The following is a 21670-nucleotide window of genomic DNA, read 5'->3' as shown; positions in this document are numbered from 1 at the left end:
GGTCGGTTACCCGGTATTAGAGAAGCTGATAGGAGGCACTACTACCGTATCCGTATTCTATAGTTTATTCAACTTTATTATACGAGACCAGATATGCAACATTCTGTAAAAGTACATATGGAGTTGTCCATTAACACACGATGGTCCCATTGAACTTATTAGTTATCACAAACAACAACACTGGAAAACTGATGCTCCTATTTCATTAAAAGCATTCTCTAGAATAATTGTTAAAGGATGGCACAAAGTCCCTCAGCCGTTGACGTGAAGCAGGAGCCAGAGTCTACACCGATTCCACCGAATGAGCCGTCTACTGTGGAAGCGGTACCAGAGATATCGGGTTGGCTAAAAGCGGGGGCTAACATGTTCAATCATTTTAAGAACGATGCCAACGCCAGTATTACTCTCATTGATTCCTCAGGAAGAGAATTTTTAACGCGTTTGCGCACAAGTGACTTCCAGTATTTGATTAAGCAGACCATTCTGGCTAATGTCAAAGCACAACTGGAGAAGTCCAAGTCCATATTCCATCGAGACCTGAATACAGACTCGGAGCTCGCAGCAACGAGATTACCCTCCAGCTCAACATCGTGGCTGGCGTCGAAGTCTTCCCGTAGTAGAATCAGTTTGGAAGAAAATGACGATTCTCAGCCGGTAGGTGAAAAGTATTTTTGCAATGTTTGTTTTTCTGGTTGAAATTGTTTTGCGGCATTTGGTATACAGCGTACGGCCACGTTACAAGCTGTATCTGAAGTTTACCGAGCGGATATGCGAACACTCCCTGTAGTGCATATTCATAATTTTCGCCTGTATAACGGGATATTTGGACTTGTGTGACTAGAAGGACAACTCAAAGATTAATTAAACATTTTTTTTCTTCTTATTTTATTAAAACTATAAACTGTAATAAACATAATCATTATGGCGATTGGAGACAACTGCACATTGCCGAGGAAATTGGACCGTATTATCGACTTAAATGGAACAATGATTTCCAGTTTTTTTTCTTTTTATGAACATGCTGCTAACAGCCTGTTCGGCATAATCACGTTTTATGCCATACATTCTGCCGCTTCGTATGTACTGTACAGTACAGTCGCGTGCTTACCGCTTATGCGCGCTGAATAATCTCGCTTGACACTGCTTACATCTTTGCAGGGTTCTGAAGGATCGTCTAGCTCCACTGGATCCACATACAATTTGGCTGCAAAACTAAAACTTTTTGAAAGGAAAAGTGATGAACCATCGACGTCAAGGGAGAAACATGGTTCGGCGGCTGCTGCTTCGAAGGGCTCATTGCACAAACCGGGCATCAGAGCTGTAAGTCTCTTGTCCAGAACCGACCGGGAAAAATAAAACGCTATCCTATTTATCAAATTATTTCTATCAGGGCGTTGGAAGAACTGCGGAGTCTTCTAATGGGAAAATACGTGGAAGAGGTGGTAAGCGGCGCATTCAGCCGATGCCAACATTCCACAATACCGTCACTACGGTGCCTTTTAAACTGCAATGTGATGAAGTTCTCGCACTGGATGAAGAAATGGTAAGAAGATAATTTACGATTGCTGTGGAGGATTAAAATGCATGCGCACTCACAATCAGTTCTACTGCATTGACTGATTTCTGTAGTCGCTGGCGCTGTGTTGTTTTTCGCTGAATTGTACGGTGGTCTTTCTAGCATGATTATTATCTGTGCGGTGAGGTGCAAGAAATTTCGAGGTTTTCTACGCATTCTCTATGCTTGACAGCTTATTGTTAGTTTTCCTGGGCTTACGCACTACTTTCGTTTTCGTCGCCGCTTGCTTCTATGGATTTTTTTCTGCCTGATCGTCTGCATGCTACATTTCTGCGACATCTTGTTTTCTAAAACTGTTGGTTGCTCTCGGTCCCTTTCTAAAAGTGAGCCCGTTTGTAAAAAGATATTTCAACATTTCAGACCACATTATCTTCGCAGCCAGGAAGCGGTGCCCAAGTGGGAAGTGCAGCATCTTCTCTGGGCGAAATCAGTATAAGAGTGACCAAAACTACCCCTTCAGATCGAACCGCCGAAAACGGTCCCCAACGGATAAAAAAGCGACGGAATAATAAAAATGGGGTAAATGCGGGTTATTACAATTGTCAAGTACTCTCACGGGACCGGAAGTATGCCGACAGATATTTCCGGCCCGCAGATATATTCTTCAGTTTTCCGTTAACGTGAAGGAAAGGAAAATCTGTATCTTGAATCTTCCAGGCGGCTTTGTCTGCTTTTTTTGTCGCTCGAGGTGTTGAATGCATCAAATTCAACCGTTCGAATAGGCTTGTTTTTTTTCCTGTTTCTTGCTTCAGTTCACCAGTAAGCTTCGAAAAGAATTTTCGGATCATATCCTTCAGTATAAACTGTTCCTTGTAGCCGTAACCGTGGGCCTGTGCGCAATAAGTGCCGTGGTTCATGTTCATGAATTGCTGATACGGTATCACCGTATCAGTAATACCGTGCTGTTCTGGTCTTCTGGCGTGGCTATAACAGATTTTGAGGTGCAGACAATGAGCTTCCTTAGACTAGTATTAATTTGCTTTGAAATTTTGTAGGTTGCCGGTATGAAGAAAGCAGAAACTGCCATGCCACCCAAGCTGAAATTAGGAGGATTGAGGAAGAGCCGGGGCCGTGGTAATCGTTGTCGGAAAATGTACGGAATATCTCGCCGTGATCTCTGGTGTAAATCGTGTCAGTGGAAGAAGCGTTGCAGTCGATTTGATGAAGACGGGAATGTTATCGAAGGCCAGGATGAGGCATTGGCATCTAGTGCCAACACGTTCGGGCTCGTTTAGTGACTGTGGGTTTTGCATCCACTTCGTTTACCGTGCATCTGCGTTGTTGCATTGACTGAAACGCAGCAGATACTAGTACTGAAATGTTTTTGATCTTGTACATGCATTATTTATTGTTTGCCCGTGTTGGACTAAAGTAACTACTGTTGTTGTTATTGTGCGTTGCTGCGCTGAATGTTCTCAGTGATTTCCTTATTTACCCGGACAAGAAATGATAAACTAGAAGTTGTTGATCGATTCTGTTGCAAGTGAATTAGCGCAATATTGATCTGGCTACTTGACAGCTTGCAGTTATTGATTTAGTAATCCCAGTGCAGGGCTAGATCAGGATTGTTTTCTTTGTATGGCGTTGTGTACGGGGAATGCTTCGAAGCCAGGGAATAGGATGGATAGCGGGGCTTGTTCATCATGGATGGTGTGTAGGCGGCTGGACCAGGTACGTGGAAACCCATTGGCAAAGGTCGTCTGTCCTGCATCGTGTAGGCCGGGGATCGCTGCTTGATTTTCTCCAAATTGACCGCAGTATAGGCCGCCGAGCCGGGTGTCTTGGTGAAGTCTTGCGTGAATCCTCCAATCAACGGTTTACTGCAGAAAGTTGTTAGCTTTAAAACTTTCCCAGGACGAAAGGCCAGGGATTTCCTGCTCGTTTATACGTTCGTAATACAAGCATGCAAAAGATACAGAAATTTTTTTACACCAGCTTTATTGCCACCGGTAGGCTGAGTAATTTGATTCGCTAGAACAGAAGCGAAGCATAATAATTTCTCAAGCACTTACATACGCATTGTGAATCGTGGCGTGTCAGTGAAACAAGGATGCTTGGTGCCGGTAATATACGGAATTTCGTACACGTTAGGAGCAGGATTGGAATTGGGTTTGTCCTTAAGCGCTGGTAATGCCATATGCCAAGCAGGAGATCTACCGACAAAAATTGTTTAGAGCACAAAATGGATCTTCTGAAACGTTGGTAAATTTGAGGACGAAAAGATGCCTGTATTTTGTTGGAAAATTCCTCTCGACGTTATGTGCGCCTGGCCCCGGAGTCTGCGAAAAAGCAGGGTCATTCGGCCCGGATTACGATGTTCTGTCATACATTGGAAAAATCGTAATTTTAGTTGAAGAAAAGCGAAGATATTTGACTCCTGTTTTATGATCACGTAAACATAGGTGTAACCGTGTTGTCACCTCACGTGTGTTGCCGTTAGAAGGTATTCTAAGCATTTAAAACTTCTTACAGCATGCAATAATATTGGCTAGCGCTATAAAAAATTGAATTCCACATTATTATGTACATCAGTAGCCTTTTAATGTTGCTTTGCGCTTCAAGTAAGGAGTCACCTTACGTTGTCGCCCCTAGCTTCCGGTAAACGAGCTCCCATGGAAAATGCCGGCGCATGGACAATTCCTCGGTTGGTTAATTTGGGTGAGAATCCATACTGCGGCCCCGGCGATGTGCCTTTACTCTCTGTATATTCCGATTAATAGTCCAACTTATTTCGTGTTTAAATATCAGGCTATGCAGATGTACTTAACCAGTTGCACATACGCCCATCAGAAAGATCTAACATTAACTTTTTTGCCATCACATCGTACACAACGTTGTCTGAATTTATATTTTTGGCTTTCTTTTAATCTGCTTATCTTTTGCTGTTTTTTTTGTAAGGTGTGATTAACTACAACAATTTAGCATTCTTATTTTATTTTCTGGTCAACGAGAGGGCAGAGAATTTGTTCTTTTATGATCTTTTATGTGAAGTAGTGTGCCCGTACTTGCACCTTATGTAGTTGTGATGGCTATTTAACTTATTTAATTGCTGTATTGCCTATTGAAGTTTTACGTCTTATCGCATATTATCGTAATGCAAAAAAGAATTATTTTGAAAAACTGCCTGTCGGGAACACTGAGAGCACGGCCAGTCTACCACCTACTTACTCAATTGACGCACTTATTGTGAGCAGCATCCTGAAAGTGTACGCTGGACACCGTTTTAGAGTGGGGTTGTGATTTCGCCATCCGATTGCACTGGGTAACAGATATGTTCCAGGCCCGGGACCTATTCGTAATTTAAAACTTAAATTGAAGTGCTCAGCGTACGATTATGCATGATGGTTTCATGTAGCCGCTAAAGCTAAACTTAAATCTTTCGGATACTGTAAACGACCTTTAGAGTCGTTTTATTGTGTTCTGACCTTTCAGCTTGGCGGCAATGGGATAGCTGGGTTTAACTGTCAATTCCGCCGCGGGTGGCATGGCTTATTTGAGCAGAATGGAGTACGTGCAGGAATAATAATAATATCAAATTAATTTTGTGTGCTGCTTCAGTGGCTTGGGAGTAAGCATTATTATAAATAATATTTCGATGATTTATGGCTTTGCAGTAATCTTGAACCAGCAGTGATTCCAGTGAATAAGTAAATATCAAAGTAGATAATAAGAAAAGCTAAAAACTGAAACTTGAAAGCATACGACGCAGCTAAGGTCAAATTGTGAGGGCTTCATTACTACCCTAAGTATTGACCATGCAATATGACAAAATAAGTATATAGTTATGCAATATACGGTTGGTAAGTCAGCAATTAAATATAACATTTTCATATATTAGTAGCATTTACGAGTATTTTTAGCGATCTTGAAATCGTTGTGCTTTCATGATAGCGCTTCCAAACGAGTACCGCATTTGACAATTACGGTTTCATGGCAGTTATATCATACATGTTGTTTTCGAGACCTCTCCTTTCCGTCAAATGGGAGAGGGTCAACGCCAAGCAACAAGTACAACTGTTCACAGTAACCAAAAACGATGATTTATTACGTATTGTTGTTGTTGTTTGTTGCATAAATACGTATTGCAAGCCAAGGCTAGACCAACGTGGTGACACATAACATACATTATGATACATATCACCGATACTTACGAAAAACTGAATTGTAGAATAATTCAATATACAAGCCCATCCAACAATTCTTTGACCGCTGTAAGCGCAGCGCATATAAATCGCGCACAGTAATGCAAATACGCATCGTAGTGTAGTGGCAGATATATTTATAAATATTCAACCAATAATAATATATTAGATCACAATTAATCGACCATTATTAGACCAACGTGGAATCAATCATCTTTAGCCCGGGCATGTTGCAATCAGTAATTTGAAAGTAATATGGATATTAAGTACCACCGCGATATTGTATTGCAAAGCAAAGATAATACTGATACAAAAGCATAAAATTAATATAAATTATGATGGCAATAAATAATGCTAAACATATTACGTTGTATATCACAGATACAGTAACTGCAACACATGCAGATTTGTTGCTTATTTACGCTGAATACGCAGACCCATGTGGCGTGACGTGTCGAAGCACATTAAATGGCTCAAGCCCACGTTTCTTTAAATTCCCGCTTACAGCGGTCAAAGAATTGTTGGATGGGCTTGTATATAAGTAACAAGTAGCAATAACTGCTGTAGCGGTCTCATTAGCAGCGCCGTCAGATTAGCAGCAAGGAAAGTTTCATTGGTGCTGTTGAAAGCAATGGGAACGCCTACGCTACGCCCCTTTCTGGATCCAAACAGCACTGCAGATACTTACTGCTGCTGCTATCATTCTGGGTAGTGACGCAATATTTGCGTAGCAGTTGCTATTGCTGTTTATTTTCTTGGCTGAAACAAATAATTTATAAAATAATGTGATTTGAACTTTTGCATGACAATGGAAGAGAGGATTATATTTTGCAAAACTGCTTTGAGTTCTTTGTGTGAAACAGCTCGAACGTGTTCGTCCGGTTTGTATGTTCAAGCTGCAGCAATATGGGAGGAACTGGGTTCTCGGGGTTTCACGCTTGATTCCTTGAACTATCTGGATGAACTGAATCCAGGACAGACCGCAACTGAAGAAACAAAGCAACTCAGAGCTCTTGTTCCTATAATCTTTGACACGTCTCGCGCACTCCAGACCACGGGTGATGGAAACTGCTTTTTCAACGCTTTGGCGATACTTGGGAACGGTACAGAAGCTCTAGCAGTTGAGTACCGGCTTAGAACAGCTCTCTGCTTGATTTTGGAAAGAGAAGCTTTAATTATTCACCCAAATGATCAAAAAGATTCTTGTTGTCGCTTCGAGAAACACCAGAAGACATTAGTAGCATCTCTTGCACAGTTTTGTGCAGAGCGGCATATGTCAAATTTGCACCTGAAGTATGTGGATAAAGAATCTCTAGAACCAGTAACGCGCAGAAACAATATTTCTGAAGATTGTATTTGGATCCTGCCATCGGAAATGTACGTACCGTGGCTTGATGAGCATGCTGTGAAAATTACCCAGGATTGTAGCTGGACCTGCTATATGTGGATAATTGCTGCTGCGGTTGCGCACGACAATAATATTATCATCATACGCCCGCAGGTCAGTTTGATCTCAAGATCAAATACGGAACTCAATAACAAGATTTCGTTGCTGTTATTCACATTGCATCTTTTACAGGGCTATCATTCGGTGTGGGTCCGCTGTAGAACCGATAAAGCAAAAAAGCCGTGGTGTTTGTTTTGGGAAAACAACCATTTTTCTGCCGTGCGACTCGACCTTTTCGCTAACGGCATTCTTTTGGAATACCTTGATTCTTTGGAAGCAAAAGATAAATCCCAACTGACTGAAGTTGAAGTGTGGTGCATCTGCGATTTTCCAAATATGGTACGCTTTCAAGAGCACTCACTCTTCCTTTCAACAAATAGCACTGCCGAACATGATCAGGATGTGGTCGATGTACCGGAAACCATAAACCAAGCAGAGGAAGTTTTTGCTTGTGAAAAGCGACGCAAACCTTTATCTACTACGATTTTATTCAAGAAAGGATTGATGAATTCTTATACCGCCGACATAATGGAGCCAAAAGGTCAACTATAGTCTATAAAATGCATTTTTTAATATCATTGTTTTTTTCTTAATTGTTGCTTTTTAGGCTCTGGTTATGCTGGTGACGTCGCAGCAGAAGGTAAAAAAAATTAAAGTTAAAGTTTCAGTATGATTTTCACGTTAAATTGCTATAGAAGAACGAGTCTTTGGAATTGTGACGCATCTGTTCCAAGGTCAGTTGGACTCTTCAAAATTTTCCGTCCGAGGTTTTATCAGCGACGCAACAATATCAAAAATTGAGCGCCTTACAAAAAGATTGAAAGATAAAGATGTAAGCAGTAATTTCTTGTTGTGATCTCAAGATCAAAACTAACACCTACTTTGGAAATTTAGGCACTCTCACTAGAGGAACGAAATCTTCTGCGGTCGCGATCACGTTTTTTTACTTTGGAAAGTTATCTGAAGAAAATTATAGGTTTCGGTATGACGATCTGGGAAATTTGCTGTACAAGACCAAGCCATGTCAGGAGAGAGTGTTCTGCCGCTTCCGCAAGGCTTTCGAAATCGTATGGAGGAACCATCTCTCTCCATCGCTGACATGTGCGCCAAAAAGCGCAAAAATGTATTGGCAAAGCAGTCGCTTCGACAGATATACTGCCCCTACGCCAAGACCGTTGCGGCTTCTATAAAAGATATTTGCAAGGGCTGTCAAATTACTCGCCAGGCTAAGCCAGTCCTGCCGTATGTCCCAAAAATAATTCGAGTTCATGAAATAATGGAAAGGCTGCAAATCGATTTGATCGACATGGCGCCGGACTCTGATGCCGGGATGCGATTGAACTATGCTGAGTATCGTTATGTGTTATCTGTTACGGAATGTCTAACGCGGTACTGTTTTTGTATCCTTTGCGATCTAAATCCGGCCAAGAAATGCGAAAAACCTTGCAGCTTTTTTTTATAAATGAGGGCGGCCCACAGCTGCTTCATAGCGACAATGGAAAGGAATTTGTCAATAAGCGCGTTAAGGAGTTGTTAGAACCTGCTGGAACCGTTTTTGTTCACGGTGCACCATACCATCCACAATCTCAGGTTTGCCGTGTAGTAGCGTTCTATGTTCCTCAACCATTTCATTTTTGTTTACTAGGGACAAGTTGAACGGCTAAATCAAAAAGTGAAACGTGTTTTGGCTCATCTTATGGCTAACACGGATGCCGCTTTACAAGCGATCGCGTGGCCTTACTTGCTTCCAACAGTTCAGCGGATCCTCAATTGTACTGACCACCATTCCATTGGTATGACACCGTTCGAAGCATTTAAAGGATATCCCTCATTACCGGATGGAAACGAATTTGGCATCGGTAAACGTAGTGAATATAAGAATTAATAATATGCAATACCCTTGATTAACGCTTTGATGTAACTCGCAATCATGTGATCTCAAGATCAAATAAAGTTTTTATTTCTCTTAGAACTGGACCCTATCGAGCCGAACGAGTACCAACTGGACATGCTACGGAACCTCACTCCGGAAAAAAATTTTGACGAAGAAGAAGAATTTCAAACCATTGAAGAAGTTGAGCAGTACGAAGAGGATTGCGATGAAAATATTGCTAGCCATTTAGACCGATTAGAAAAACTACCGGAGCCGGTGCGTTCCCATGCTTTAACTGGGCTGGAAACGCTTGCATTTCGTCGGGCCTGTGTCAGAGATACGATACTGGAATGTGTGGAGCGGCGTTTTTATCGCAACGTTTACAAGCCCGCAGTAGCATCTCGCAAAGTCTCCATTGAAAAGGTGACATATTTCTTTGGAAGCCGACGTTTCGAAAGAAGCCTAAGAGCAGCGAACGGATTCGTTCAAAAGTCGTAAGAATAACTGAAACTTCACGCACACTCCCGGGTCGGTTTAGGATTGAGTATTACGGGAACGGCGACAGAGATCCGCCATGCAGAACTGCTGAAAACGCAAAAATGTTCACAGAAATGTATGTCAACGGGAAAGAGCTTCTTTTAGCAGAAAATCATAAAGCAATGTAGATATTTCGGATTCAACGACTTTGGCTTATTCTGTGCGTGATGACGTATGCCAGACTGCTCCAACCAAAGAGGAAATCGAAAAACTGATACCAGACTTTGCCGACAAGATGCGACAGTATTTCAAAGAAAACGGATTTCTGTCGAAAGTAATTCCTAAAGATTTGCCATCAACTTTAGAAATTGAAACGTATTTTGGTTTCCTAGAAAAGATTGCTGGTGAGCATTACAAAGAGACACACTGTCCGGGGTCAAGCATTCTGGATGCGGCGCTGCAGGAGCTGTATCAGATGCGTCAGGAGAAGGACATTGGGTGTTGGATGAGTGGCCTTGAGAAATGGGAATGCTTGACTAAACGAGACTGCTACAAGATTCAGAACTACTTAGCTGGAAGTGACATGTATCACAAAGGATCGTGTCTAGACTGCCTTGGTGGTATTTCAGGCTGCACTCATTCTTGCTGCGATGACCTTTTACTTAAAATCTGCGCTAGACGCGGTGGTACTTTGTGCCAATTTGATAAGAATTTAAACTCTACTTTGATCTCGAGATCAGACAATGATTGCAAATCTCAGTTTTCTATTAAAAGCCACTGCACTACCGTTTAGCACTGTTATATCTGCAAATCATTACGGCTTGTAATCTATACAGCGTCTAACTAACGTGCCTCTAACTAAGGTGCCTCTAGACATACTAGATTTAGGTACCGGATAAAGTAAATAAAACAATCCGGACATAAAACACAAGAAAAAAGTTCTACAAACGCCTTGATATGAGCGAGGGTATCAGAACATTACATGATTTGGAGTACAGCTTAGATGATAGTACTCTGTATTTGTCAAAACTGCAAATAGTACGAGAATTTTCGAACTCTTAGGGATTGTTCAAACGACGAAGCTCGTCCGCATCGGTTGCGGTTCTTCCTCTCGTCCGCATCGGTTGCGGTCACCTAAAAAGCATAATAAAATTAATATAAATCAGCTAACAATTTATCGCGTATTTGTTATACTAATTTTATAATCATTAATCAGCGCTTAAATCATGATAGGTTCAGGCATTAATTACTTTCCCACAAGTAAACCTTTTTTGCCGTAAACCGGTGTAGCCATTACATAAACAGAATCGTTAAATTTGGGCGGATTATCGTTTTCATCTAGCACAGCACAATTTGATTTCCGTGCCCGCTTTTTTGTTTGTGGCCTCGGCAAAGCTGACAGCTTCCATAATAAGCGTTATCGTTTTCGCCTGCTCCCGATCGAGCGAAACATTTGTGGTCGTCATAGTCCCTGTCAACGAAACGACGACTATCCAGAGATTTTCAATCATCATTTCATACCGGATATTTTCCCCAAAAGAGAATCAGGCAATGAAAGACCACATTTCGTAAAACTGATTTCAGTATGTAATTACCCATCGTTGATTTATTCCGCACAGTGTGAGCGGGATGTGCTACTACAAAATTTACCTGACAACAGTATACATTCAAGTTTCACATAAAAAAGCTCAACAAAATATTGAAAGTCTAGCATATACATATAAAATTCAAACTAAAGAACAAAGTGCTAACAGGGCATCAAATCAACAATTTGCTCGCATTATTCGAGAATCTCACTGAATTTTTCGATATCAATGCTGACAATTCCCAACTTGTACTTGTACCAGGTTTTATCAATAAAATAAACCTCATTTTTGTGAAGAGAAACCCGTTCCTGTTTAGAGTAGTCTCGTTTTCCTTTCTCCAAAATGCCGAACGAATCGGTGGTGATCATCTGTGTAATGCGATCGATTTGACCATCATGATACAGGGTACGTTTTCCATCCAGGAAGCACATGTGCCGTACGGAACTCACGATTGAATGAGCCTAAATGGCAATTACAGTTACTACGCTTAATTACTTATTAAGTTTGAAGACTAAATACTTACGAACTGTTTTTCGAGCCGCATGAATGGGAGTCGACTGCCCTCGGACGGCGTTGGAGAACTTTGTCCAGCGCTGCTTGCCTTCAAATAACATTTCTTGTGATCTCAAGATCAAACTTAAGCAGTCTGAATTTTAACTACTTTATAAAATCTAGAGTTGAATGTGAAACAATGGTTTAATGCGTACCTCTATCGCCCGAAGTTTTGCAAGCATTTCCTCTTTCTCTTTTCGTAGGTTCACCAATTCTTCCGATATGGTGACAAGAGCGGTCTACAAAAACAGTTTGTAGCTCGAGTAACGCTTGACATCTGGCGTTTTGCATTAAAGCTGCCTGTGATCTCAAGATTAGATGTCGCATTTAAAATTACCTTCTCCTTCTGTAGGTTTGAAAGCGCTTCATCTCTTGCCTCACGCATTTTCTTCAGTTCTTTAGTGAGGTTGTTAGCGGACATCTACAAACACGCATATACACCAGCTCCAGAACAAAAGGTGCTTTAGCTTATTGCGTACATGTTCTTTCTCAAAACTGGACAGCGCTTCCTCCTTCTCTTTACGGACAGTTTCCAGTTCTTTAGCTAAGTCGCTCTGCAGATAGACATGTTGACGTTACGTTGCAAAGTAAATATTATTATTTTATGGATCAAATGTGATCTCAAGATCAATTGTGCCAAGCTTGAAACTTCAGAGGACTTACTGGTCGAGAATCCACAGTGTCAGTCTTGGGTGGAGAAATCTTTGCGACGACGTCAACCGGCGCAGCTGATCCATCGGCACTAGCAGTTTTGACTTTCTTGGCTCGGGACGAGGAGACGAGACCGGCCGTTTGGTTCCAGCGGTAGTTGATGTCGTCGCCTTTGTAGCGGTAGCTTTTGCTTTGGCTGAACACGCAATATAGTACTTAAGCATGTACAGCGCAACAAAATTCAGAAATTCATACCTGCTTGTTTTAACGCCGTTACTGGGGCATAACTCCTTTGAGCGATTGCTTCTTTCAAAACTTTTTTAATGACTTCGTCGGTTTTCAAAACGGTCTTGATATCTTTAAAACAATTCCACGGTGCTTAGCTTCACGTACTTTTCCCTCGACCTTAACTTTTCGCTCTTGTCTGTTTCAAAGGAACGTCAGCAAAACCGTCTCCGCTTTCCACGGCAGTCATGAATTCTTCCACAACGGCCCACGTATCAGCTGGAAGTCTGGCACATTCAAGAAATACCGATGCGATGCACTCACATTCTGCAAAAGGATGAAACCCGGGCGATTATACAGTTTGATCCCAGGATCAGATATGCAACTATGGTAAATTTTGATAAATAAATACTCGTTAACGGCGTTTTGATCCCAAGATCAAACGGAAAATCTCTTTCTCACCTGAATCGACGTAACGGCAGCAATTTTTCGATTGCAGTTAATGACGACCGATTTATCATTATTCACTTCTACAGATTCATCGCCAATATCTTCCTGGTGCATAAAACAAATATCCCGAAACAAGCGGCAGAGGTCCCATATAGTCTCTTGGCGCTGGTTATTGACAGATTCTGCCTTTTGCCGCGCTAGACGCATGCCGGCATATTTTGACAAAGGCTTGTACACTTTCACAAGTACTTCGCTTTGTTCTGACCACGTCGAATCCTTTTCTTCAGCAAGTTCTTTCAAGGCGCGCAAACGGTGGTTACCTATAACAATTGTTGAATTCTGATTTTATTATTGCCAGGGCTGACACAAACATTACCGTCAATAATATACACGGGAATGCGATTCTCTTTGACTGCTTGTATAATGTCCTTGTCCAAAGTTCCATCGGGCTGCGCGTCAATGATTCCCGTTAAAAAGATGGACTGCGAAGACGGAGCTTTATCGCGAAAAGTTTCCTTGAAAGATTCCAAGTGCAGTGGATTTATAATCCGAATTCGGTGCTTTCCCTTAACAGCGTTGAAGAGATTATGCAGCGGCAACGAAGCTTCTCTTACTACAAAACAGGTGGAATCAGACTAGCAATGTGATCTTGAGATCAAACAACCAGTATTTCACATAATCATTAGCTTGATGCGCAACATACTCAGAACTTCTTCGCTTTCCAGGGCAAGCTTCTCGTGGATTCCGCCTGATGACTCATCTCCTGAAGTTCCAACCGCTCCACTAGACTGCAAAGAACAACTTGCGCTTCGAAAGCTGGATAACGAAGAATTTGCAACTGTTTCTTACCTGATCAGATGATAGCGCCATTATGATACAGGGTTAGCGGTTCTCCAGGCTCTTTTAGCAGATAAAATTCTTCACGTCTTTAAAGGGCCAACGCTAGGCGTGCTGTCGACCACGCTTCAGAACACCTTGCCCGTGATATGTGAAGTGAAGTGAAGTGAAGTGAAGTTTATTGTCCTTATGTCAACACCTTCTCAAAAAAATTGTCTTAGATAGCCAGTTTGCACGAGTTTTCAGCTGTGTGTGTGCGCATAGAATCCAGAAACGTAATGCACAAACCTGTTCGTTAATCCGTCTGGACAGAGCTGGGGACAGCCTGACGAGTTGGTGGAACCGCTGCTCGTCACCGCAGATCTCCGCAGTCTTGACGATCCTAGCTTTCAGACACTGCAATCATGGGGCATTATTTAGTATGAGGGAAGGAATGAGCTCGCCCGTAGCGAAGCATGGAAGCATGGTAGTGGAAAGAACTTTGAATGCTCAGGCTCGTGAATCGGCAGAGAAATAATGCACTGTCACGAAAAGATCAAAGGAGACCTACCAAGGCTCACGATAATATACGGACAACACCTGCGGCACGACGCATCCAGCTCAGAAAAGAACGTTTGAAAGATGAATTTCAAATTTCACAAGAGTATTTGAATAATTCGCTAAAAATTCTTTGAAATTAAAAACTATAATTAATGCAGAAAGCATGAAAGTGAGCGAATACGATTAGAGTTGAAACACAATGCAGGGTACGGCGGCGCTGCTGTTGCTAATTTGCAACTTGGACGCTGCTTGGTGACTGACAGCAATTCCAACCCCATTAACTTAGCAGCACCAATGGAAACAAGCCTGCTGCTAATTTCGCTGTGCTGCTAATGAGACCGCTACAACTGCCAATAAGTAAGTACTGTTAAATATACAATACATCCAAATGGGTATGTATACCGTAGCGCACTGTATCAATTAGTGAGATTCCCCGCTTTAGAAACTAGCCCCATCCTGGGTTCGGTTTTGGGTTTTGCAATGCTACAGTACTTTGTTAGCTGTACCTTGATTCTAAATCCTGCCTGAATTTTGCAGAACCACCTCACTATATAATTACGGAACTCTAATCTGGATATTATTAACTTAACAACTGTGGAATTTTTGACAGTTGACCGCATATCGGGTATTCTCAAGAACAAAAATTCAGTTAAACAATGTATAAAAACTGGACTATGAGGGGATCGAACCCTCGGCATCTCGCATGCAAAGCGAGCGCTCTACCACTGAGCTAATAGCCCAAACGTTGCCACTACTGTATGAAATTTTTCAGCATTGAACGGTTATATACGTATGACTTCCATAACAACCTTTCGTTTGCTTTTCCAACCGGCAGCAACAACCACAGCGTACATAATTACATATAAGAGTTGCAAAAAATCAACTCATCAGCTTGAACAGTAAAGACGTCTTTGACTCTACACCGTTCAACGACTAATAATAAGCAATTCGCGGCTAGTGCTACTGATGAATAGGTTTGGTGACCAAATTCGTCACCAAAACTGATTTGAATGAACTTGTGACAGTTTAAGTTAAGTATTGTGGCTGCTGCGAAAACACATTTTATTTTCCGTGATCCATATTCCATGCAGTTAAGTTGGTAAACTTATATGCACACCCTTTCAGTTATCCCAAATGAGGATATTATACTTTAGGCAAAATAAAGTTTCCGCTCTCAGAAAAAGTGAACCACGAACCGAAAAGTATGAAAGCTAAGAACAGCAAGATAACAACCGCACACTCGTGGAGTGTTGGTTATTTTACCATAAACGGCGAAACTTATTTCAAACGGCAAAAGAACAGCGCCATCAGTTATAACACCAGTATCCATATTCACAAAGACTCCCCAGAAAAAATCGAACTCTAATCCAAAAGTATAATCGAATCTCTTTGGGTGTTTAGATCTACAAAATGAAATCCCTGTGGACACTGTTCTGACTTCAGAGAGTATAATATTATGCAGAATTATTACATACGATGCACTTACCAATGGTGATTGCAGGAGCAACAGCTGGTTTCTCACGAATTTTTACATTTCCGTTCTGCGCAATAATTTCAAGGGACTGCTGGGGCGTAAACCTCAGCATTTCTTCGGTGAATCTGGTAACAGAAACGTGTATTGAGACATTCAAAAGTACAGACTTGGAAACACCGTTAATACTACACAGATACTCACCCATCGACAACCAAGCTTTCCGGAGGAATGCAACTGTTGCATTTTGGACAGATAAATTTAGCATTAGTCCCAGAATTCAGTTCCAGGAACTTCTGTGCATCGAAGCATTCCAAATGATTGCAGTTTTTCCCTCTAACTGGAACACTGATACGCTGTCGCGAGACCGGGCATATGAAACTCACAGTTCGGTAATCTCCCGCTACGTCCCCGTCGTCGTCATTCATTTGATTATACACTAATAATAATTACTCAATGTAATTTACGTAAAGACAACTGCAAAATTTTCACGGTAATGTTCAATTCTTTTTTTAAAAACGCGTGTTTTTTACAATATTATATTACTACAGTCCCTGTCAGCCGTAAAGCTGCTAACCTTTTGCAACGCCATAACCAAGCGGAATCCTTCTATTCCCTATTTCCTGCATCACCATATCCAATGTTTTTCGCTCCGCTGTTTGAACGAAAACAAAAAATTCCTGCAATAAAATTGAAGCATAATCATTTATTCTCACAAGTAGACCTTTTATAAGTTGAACTTCGAATAACTCAATGCACAATTCCATGAACTAGCTTAACAGAACTTCACCTGGTCTGTTGAAGGGAAAGACTTCGTATTTCCTTCCACAGTCCATGATATGGTAAGAGACTGGTGAACACTTCCCGTGCGCAGTAGCGTTTTCGCAATCTCCACAGGTGGATACCAGGGCTTACGCTTTATGACACCATAATTAATGGTTTTCTGTGCAAAACATGAAATTAACAATTCGCAGTTTCGTCAATAATAAAAAAAATGCGTTCCATCCAGCAATATAAAAACGACCGCGCTTACGGCTTACCGGTTTGACAATTTCAGTTTCATTCAGGAGAACTGTTAGATTTGGTGGGTGATGATCAGGAGCGGCTCGTTCAGAAGGCACCGCGCAAAACCGTAGCAATATGCAAGCGCGTTCGTTCATCATAGCTTCTTGCGGACCGCAAACAAAGGACAACAAAACACTCCGGTTAACCCCACGCGAAGTCAGGGTAGGATCTCGTGCTGCGAAAAGCATGATGCAATAACTTCTAATTAAATCGCACTTTAAATTTCACTAACGTAACTACAAAGAACCCCACTAAAACGATGTTTAAAAGCAACCAGTTATCGTTATCGACAACAAAACGTAGGCTTACACCACTGTAAAGCATATCTGTGCGTAGTCACAATTATAATGAAGTCAGACTATGGGGCCAAGACAGAATGAAAAACAACTTCAAACTTACAAATATTATGGCATCCTATGAGTTGCGTCGATATCCGATAAAATGGCGGATCTTTCATCGCGGTGGGAATTTCCAGTACGGATAACGTGGGTTCATTCAACCGCACTTCCAGTTTACCATCCACAGCAAAAATCCGCTCCTGCGCTGGTCTTTCGATATTTGTGGGTTGTAATATCCGTGTTTGAACGGCAGGCCTCGGTATTTCAACTTTAACTGAAGGCGCATTCACATTCAAAGCTTGTTCGTTATTATCGAGATTTTGTTCTCCATTTCTCTGGACTAGCGGGGGCCCTGCAGCAGCTGCTGCTTCTGGAACAGCCCCACCATCTGCGGTGGGATTGTCGGCGATCGGATTCAACAGTAGATTTGCGGGCTGAGCGATAAAATTAGCGAAATTCGGCCCCTCGTCCACATCGTCATCTGACGAGCCTGCATCGGATTCTTCCGCTGCCAGCGGAGCAGGAGGGGGTGCAGGTGGCGGAAGCACGGCTCCTCGCTGTCGCACAGGCCGCTTTCTGCGTCGCCTGCCCGTAGCTTCGTCATCACTCCCGGATAGATCGGGCGAAGAATCGTAACGCTCTTCTCTGCGTCGCCGGCGACCCCTTGCAGGCTGTGGAGCTCGAGGCTGTCTCGGAGCGGGCTGTCGTTTACGCGGAGAAGCTCTGCCAGCACCACTGGCTAAGCGACGATAAGCTTGTGCCATAGAAGACATCCTGTACCAGTACGATCATCAGTATTTAGACCCGTAATATCGGACACAAGCGCTTCACGAATCACCCATCCAGTTCTGCTCTAAGCACTTTTCGTAATCGCAATCGGTGGACAGGTTCAGATTGGTGCACGGACCAAGGACTGGAAAATACAATGGACTTAGTGATTACACGATCCACTTAACATATCGTTGCGAGCAGAGATGTTCGTCGCTACATTATCACGGTGGAACAAATCTCCACTATCGAACACTACGACAAACAGTCATAACAATCGCAAATTAATACACGCATGCAATGGCGAAAAATCGGGAAAATTATCCGCTAGCGATAAAATAAAAGTTCTTGGGACTTTTTCCTAATTCACCACTCGTAATCTTAAACGTAAGAAAATCTTCAATACGGCTCTTGAATAGATGCCGTCTTGAATCATGGGAGCGATTTGGCTTGCTCGGACTCGAAAGAGGAAGCAGTTTGGTTTTTGGAAAGCCGTTCGAAACAAAGCAAGCGAGTGGGCAAGCCATGCCACGCAGATCAGAGTGTCTACTGTCTAATGTTTATTGCTTATATTTTAATGAATTTTTAATTTATGTAGCTATCTGTACAAGTTGTTGCTGAAATCTACAAGTTGTTGCTGAAATTAAAAATTTATTAAATAAGCCTACAACTGCTGTCTTTCACTTACGTGCTTGCTTGTTTTTGAAAAACCAGTTTTTCTTGTCCTTAAAAATGTTGGACAAAATTATTAATTATAGCTCCGCTTACTAAACAGTAATGAGCTCGATAAGAAAGCAGCAGCCGATGATTCTGAATTTCTGATGGTGATTGTTCATAACACTTCATAATTAACAAAGTATGAAAAATGCGTAACGCGGACTTTTCTTGCGTTCTCGCGTTATTTGTAATTTGTACGATCTTAATTCACAGAATTCAAAATCCGAAGATTCACTGCCCAGAGGACCCTGGAGGCAGACGGGAAGATATTATTTTCCCACCACCTTAGAACCCAAGCAGTAATTAATGTGGGTCGAGCTCCAACAAATCATGCTCTTAGCCAAACAAACGAAGCTGGAATTAAGCGTATAATCCATGTAAGCAGTAAGCGTAAGCGTGTGCCATGTGCGCAGGTACTTATAATTATTGGTATCAACGATCAATCTAATTATACTGGAAAATCTGTAGCAAATACAATCCTTCAACAAACTCTTATCTGCTAACCATGACCTGCAAGAAAAAATCAAGCAAACCAGTGTCGAAGGACTGGAGCAGCTGGAGCGCAAATTCCACTACAAATGGCAGCAGTTGCAGGAAATTGTCAAACGAAGAATCGACGATGTTGCGGATCAGGAAGCGCAAGCTATAAAAGGTCACCCGCAATTAATTAGGTGTAAATCGCCATTAACTTTTCTACACAGCGTGTTTTTTCTATTTCTTCGCTTTACTTCCAAACGCGGATCTTGCCCTTGCTTGATAAAACCGAACAATTAGCTGTCAGGTATTGAACGCATTTTGGAAATTACGTATTTTATTAACATTCTAGTGATGCGACTCATACGTCGTCATCATTTGGAAGTAACAATGGCGCAGCTCTCCTCGCATTACCATAAAGTGCAGCAGAAACGTCTAGCCGATATGGAGATTTTCAAGATGGATTTGAAAGCCAAGTTTGCCGAGGAACTACATCAGAAGGCCTTAGAAGTCGAAGAATATCGATTGTATTATCGCATAATGGAAAAGCAAGTGGAAAAACGTAAAGCAGACATTGCTGCTGCCGAAGTAGCCTCCGCCAGAGCGAAAACCGACGCGATGGATCTCATATCAAAAAAACTAATGGAATCTTTCGCCCAACAGGTTGACATAAGCACTGTTGCAAAGGTCATCAATCTGGAAGTGATTAAACAAACCCTCGCTGACATAATCAACGAAAGAGATGGTTTGCAAACGTCTGTCGAACATTTACAACAAGAGACGGAAAAGCAGGAAGTCTCCCTGCGGTTACTGGAATACCATATTGACCGCACAATGCAGGATATCATGAGCGCCAATGATACATTTAAGACTTATGAGTCCCAGCTGCGTCACAGTATTCACGGAGTGACTTCCGAGCGGGATAAAGTTCATGATGCGAAAATGCATTCGTTGGCTCAGCTGAACGATAAAGCTAATGTGGTACCGACAAAGGTCATCCTACAGGAAGAGCTAAGTCAACTCAAACAAGAATGCGAAGATCTGCTTGAAACAGGAAAAGTGTTGCGCGCGCGGGGACGGTTTCGTGCTGCCCAGTGGATGAAAAAGTTATCAGTTTTGGAGAACGCAACCAAGGAACTGAGAAAAGAGATGTTCAGGAGAACGTACAGCCAAAAAATTGCCAGGAAAGCTACCGGCATGCAGGCCAAAAATCCGGTTATACTGAAGGGGCCCATTTCCAAGGATGCTGCAGAAGAATATATTGAGAATATGGGTGCTAAAATTTTGCTACCTAAAGCTAAGCCGGGAAAGGTTTTCGGCACTCCAGAAAAAGCAAAACTACGGTTGATGGACAAACAAAGGTACCCAGTGCTTCGATCTTCTCGAACAAAGCTGCATGCGCATGCATTTCGTTGGATCCATCACTGAAAATTGTAACATATTTTTTTACTTAATTTCAGAGAGATCAAATTTGTCAGTGGTGCGGAGAGCTTGGAAGAAGTTTTGCGCAAAGGCGAAACCAAAAAAGATGGAAAAGATCTTGTTGCACTGTTCTCCCAAGAGTCGGATATTGATAAGCTCGTCAAAGAAATCGAACATTTAGAGATGCATGGAGAGTCCCACCGGCAGAGCGCAATGGAAGATGCCGATGTTTCCGACGATGCGGAAGGGGCGCGGCGTGTGACGCTGGTCAACCCATTTCTGCCCACAACAGAACTGACCGAAAGCCTGGTTATGCTGGCAGCGATCGAAAAAGATTTTGAAAACAAAAAACGCGATAAGCGCTCCTCAAAGCGGTTGTCGAAAAAATTTACAGCTGTTCAGCCGTTTTCGGGATTGCGCAATACACCTAATGAGCCAAAAAAGCGTAAACATCCGACAAAGCCAAATAAACGGAAATGATTGCTACAATATAAACAAGCTTCCGTTTGCCATCTTAGACTGGCAGTGTGTGCTAGCTAGTGATTTTGTTTAACCGTGACTGAATTACTGATTTAACTGCTTTACGTACTGTAGATATTTTTGCAAATGATCCAAAAAGGTCGTTGATATATTACATTACAATTTACAAATCATCCCGCAGAGCTTCATTTGGGGCGATTTTGGTAGCAAATTTGAAAGTTCAGACTTCACAGTGAACAGTGATAAAAAAACAACACTGCAAGGGATCATAATTACTTGTTCTTAGTTCTGCCCTTATATTACTTTGAGAAGCGTCTATTTTTTATTTTTACATTGCTTTGGGAGACATATTTTTAGATTTTTTTATTTCACTTATATTTTTTGGTGGGTTCACCTAACTGCACAGATAATTGTGTGGGCAAATATTTCCTGATGTTACTGTAATAAATTGTTACGGTGCCTGTAGCTTATAATAATTGATATTTTTTGAGGCAAATTGCTGTTAACCATAAGGTAAACTAGTTGCTGGGGAGTAAATGCACTGGAAAATTACTTACTGAAAACATTTTCTGGATGTTG

At 41.9% G+C, this 21670-nt stretch overlaps 7 protein-coding genes and 1 non-coding gene across 12 annotated transcripts; 3 read left to right on the top strand and 5 right to left on the bottom strand.

Annotated features, from left to right (window-relative positions):
- The first annotated feature begins 68 nt into the window (after nt 1-68).
- On the top strand, nt 69-3060 carry LOC129585793 (uncharacterized). Of its 2 annotated transcripts, XM_055478640.1 has the most exons (5): nt 69-654; nt 1159-1320; nt 1391-1543; nt 1937-2095; nt 2572-3058. In XM_055478640.1, the coding sequence occupies exons 1-5, from the start codon at nt 238-240 to the stop codon at nt 2809-2811; spliced, it is 1131 nt and encodes a 376-aa protein (XP_055334615.1). In that variant the 5' UTR covers nt 69-237; the 3' UTR covers nt 2812-3058. The 2 variants fall into 2 exon arrangements, with proteins under 2 accessions (XP_055334615.1, XP_055334617.1); XM_055478642.1 differs by lacking the exon at nt 1937-2095 and having other exon boundaries at nt 2572-3060.
- LOC129585794 (outer dense fiber protein 3-like) lies at nt 1866-6197 on the bottom strand. 4 transcript variants are annotated; one of them, XM_055478644.1, is made up of 7 exons: nt 5002-6111; nt 4758-4865; nt 4155-4276; nt 3803-3855; nt 3589-3729; nt 3089-3396; nt 1866-2866 (listed from the first exon to the last, which is right to left on the bottom strand). In XM_055478644.1, the coding sequence occupies exons 1-6, from the start codon at nt 5060-5062 to the stop codon at nt 3111-3113; spliced, it is 771 nt and encodes a 256-aa protein (XP_055334619.1). In that variant the 5' UTR covers nt 5063-6111; the 3' UTR covers nt 1866-2866; nt 3089-3110. The 4 variants fall into 4 exon arrangements, with proteins under 4 accessions (XP_055334619.1, XP_055334620.1, XP_055334621.1 ...); XM_055478643.1 differs by lacking the exon at nt 1866-2866 and having other exon boundaries at nt 2942-3396; nt 5002-6108; XM_055478645.1 differs by lacking the exons at nt 1866-2866; nt 3803-3855 and having other exon boundaries at nt 2939-3396; nt 4150-4276; nt 5002-6197.
- A 168-nt stretch (nt 6198-6365) lies between these two features.
- Nucleotides 6366-7884, top strand: LOC129585842 (uncharacterized). Its single transcript, XM_055478724.1, has 4 exons — nt 6366-7219; nt 7298-7504; nt 7773-7805; nt 7861-7884. Exons 1-4 carry the CDS (start codon nt 6521-6523, stop codon nt 7882-7884), a joined length of 963 nt encoding a protein of 320 aa, XP_055334699.1. The 5' UTR covers nt 6366-6520.
- A 3231-nt stretch (nt 7885-11115) lies between these two features.
- On the bottom strand, nt 11116-12412 carry LOC129585893 (uncharacterized). The gene is made up of 6 exons (XM_055478795.1): nt 12317-12412; nt 12133-12207; nt 11991-12074; nt 11809-11892; nt 11625-11702; nt 11116-11562 (listed from the first exon to the last, which is right to left on the bottom strand). The coding sequence occupies exons 3-6, from the start codon at nt 12072-12074 to the stop codon at nt 11296-11298; spliced, it is 513 nt and encodes a 170-aa protein (XP_055334770.1). The 5' UTR covers nt 12133-12207; nt 12317-12412; the 3' UTR covers nt 11116-11295.
- A 555-nt stretch (nt 12413-12967) lies between these two features.
- Nucleotides 12968-14543, bottom strand: LOC129585841 (uncharacterized). Its single transcript, XM_055478723.1, has 6 exons — nt 14367-14543; nt 14105-14212; nt 13829-14015; nt 13683-13767; nt 13356-13592; nt 12968-13299 (listed from the first exon to the last, which is right to left on the bottom strand). Exons 3-6 carry the CDS (start codon nt 13847-13849, stop codon nt 12968-12970), a joined length of 675 nt encoding a protein of 224 aa, XP_055334698.1. The 5' UTR covers nt 13850-14015; nt 14105-14212; nt 14367-14543.
- A 481-nt stretch (nt 14544-15024) lies between these two features.
- Trnaa-ugc (transfer RNA alanine (anticodon UGC)) lies at nt 15025-15096 on the bottom strand. Its single transcript has one exon. It is a non-coding gene; the product is annotated as a tRNA-Ala (tRNA).
- Nucleotides 15097-15408: 312 nt separating this feature from the next.
- LOC129585773 (uncharacterized) lies at nt 15409-18470 on the bottom strand. Its single transcript, XM_055478616.1, has 7 exons — nt 17292-18470; nt 16868-17067; nt 16618-16770; nt 16405-16507; nt 16032-16266; nt 15843-15955; nt 15409-15759 (listed from the first exon to the last, which is right to left on the bottom strand). The coding sequence occupies exons 1-7, from the start codon at nt 18001-18003 to the stop codon at nt 15719-15721; spliced, it is 1557 nt and encodes a 518-aa protein (XP_055334591.1). The 5' UTR covers nt 18004-18470; the 3' UTR covers nt 15409-15718.
- A 393-nt stretch (nt 18471-18863) lies between these two features.
- Nucleotides 18864-21281, top strand: LOC129585840 (uncharacterized). Its single transcript, XM_055478722.1, has 5 exons — nt 18864-18867; nt 18929-19092; nt 19184-19367; nt 19542-20550; nt 20650-21281. Exons 1-5 carry the CDS (start codon nt 18864-18866, stop codon nt 21089-21091), a joined length of 1803 nt encoding a protein of 600 aa, XP_055334697.1. The 3' UTR covers nt 21092-21281.
- The last annotated feature ends 389 nt before the right edge of the window (nt 21282-21670 follow it).

The sequence above is a fragment of the Paramacrobiotus metropolitanus genome, unplaced genomic scaffold, assembly GCF_019649055.1.
Source record: "Paramacrobiotus metropolitanus isolate TYO unplaced genomic scaffold, Prichtersi_v1.0 Parri_scaffold0000018, whole genome shotgun sequence".
Taxonomy (NCBI): Eukaryota; Metazoa; Tardigrada; class Eutardigrada; order Parachela; family Macrobiotidae; genus Paramacrobiotus; species Paramacrobiotus metropolitanus.
Note: the sequence above shows the minus strand (reverse complement) of the source record. Positions and strands in the feature narration are given on the sequence as shown.

Bases quoted from the DNA above. Each gene is read 5' to 3' on its own strand.
- LOC129585793 (XM_055478640.1), top strand. From the start codon at position 238: ATGGCACAAAGTCCCTCAGCCGTTGACGTGAAGCAGGAGCCAGAGTCT. The intron at 1,544-1,936 runs GTAAGAAGATAA...TCAACATTTCAG, and splicing joins TCGCACTGGATGAAGAAATG to ACCACATTATCTTCGCAGCC. The intron at 2,096-2,571 runs GTAAATGCGGGT...GAAATTTTGTAG, and splicing joins GACGGAATAATAAAAATGGG to GTTGCCGGTATGAAGAAAGC.
- LOC129585794 (XM_055478644.1), bottom strand. From the start codon at position 5,062: ATGCCACCCGCGGCGGAATTGACAGTTAAACCCAGCTATCCCATTGCC. The intron at 4,866-5,001 runs GTCAGAACACAA...AATTACGAATAG, and splicing joins CATTGCCGCCAAGCTGAAAG to GTCCCGGGCCTGGAACATAT. The intron at 4,277-4,757 runs GTGCGTCAATTG...CGGAATATACAG, and splicing joins CAGGATGCTGCTCACAATAA to AGAGTAAAGGCACATCGCCG.
- LOC129585842 (XM_055478724.1), top strand. From the start codon at position 6,521: ATGACAATGGAAGAGAGGATTATATTTTGCAAAACTGCTTTGAGTTCT. The intron at 7,505-7,772 runs GTACGCTTTCAA...GTTGCTTTTTAG, and splicing joins TCTGCGATTTTCCAAATATG to GCTCTGGTTATGCTGGTGAC. The intron at 7,806-7,860 runs GTAAAAAAAATT...AAATTGCTATAG, and splicing joins TGGTGACGTCGCAGCAGAAG to AAGAACGAGTCTTTGGAATT.
- LOC129585893 (XM_055478795.1), bottom strand. From the start codon at position 12,074: ATGTCCGCTAACAACCTCACTAAAGAACTGAAGAAAATGCGTGAGGCA. The intron at 11,893-11,990 runs GTAATTTTAAAT...CTGTTTTTGTAG, and splicing joins CAAACCTACAGAAGGAGAAG to ACCGCTCTTGTCACCATATC. The intron at 11,563-11,624 runs GTAAGTATTTAG...ATTGCCATTTAG, and splicing joins TGCGGCTCGAAAAACAGTTC to GCTCATTCAATCGTGAGTTC.
- LOC129585841 (XM_055478723.1), bottom strand. From the start codon at position 13,849: ATGGCGCTATCATCTGATCAG. The intron at 13,768-13,828 runs GTAAGAAACAGT...TGTTCTTTGCAG, and splicing joins TGGCGCTATCATCTGATCAG to TCTAGTGGAGCGGTTGGAAC. The intron at 13,300-13,355 runs GTAATGTTTGTG...CAATTGTTATAG, and splicing joins TCCCGTGTATATTATTGACG to GTAACCACCGTTTGCGCGCC.
- LOC129585773 (XM_055478616.1), bottom strand. From the start codon at position 18,003: ATGTCTTCTATGGCACAAGCTTATCGTCGCTTAGCCAGTGGTGCTGGC. The intron at 16,267-16,404 runs GTTAGCAGCTTT...AATTATTATTAG, and splicing joins TGGTTATGGCGTTGCAAAAG to TGTATAATCAAATGAATGAC. The intron at 15,760-15,842 runs GTAAGTGCATCG...TTCATTTTGTAG, and splicing joins TGCTCCTGCAATCACCATTG to ATCTAAACACCCAAAGAGAT.
- LOC129585840 (XM_055478722.1), top strand. The intron at 19,368-19,541 runs GTCACCCGCAAT...TTAACATTCTAG, and splicing joins GGAAGCGCAAGCTATAAAAG to TGATGCGACTCATACGTCGT. The intron at 20,551-20,649 runs GTACCCAGTGCT...ACTTAATTTCAG, and splicing joins CGGTTGATGGACAAACAAAG to AGAGATCAAATTTGTCAGTG.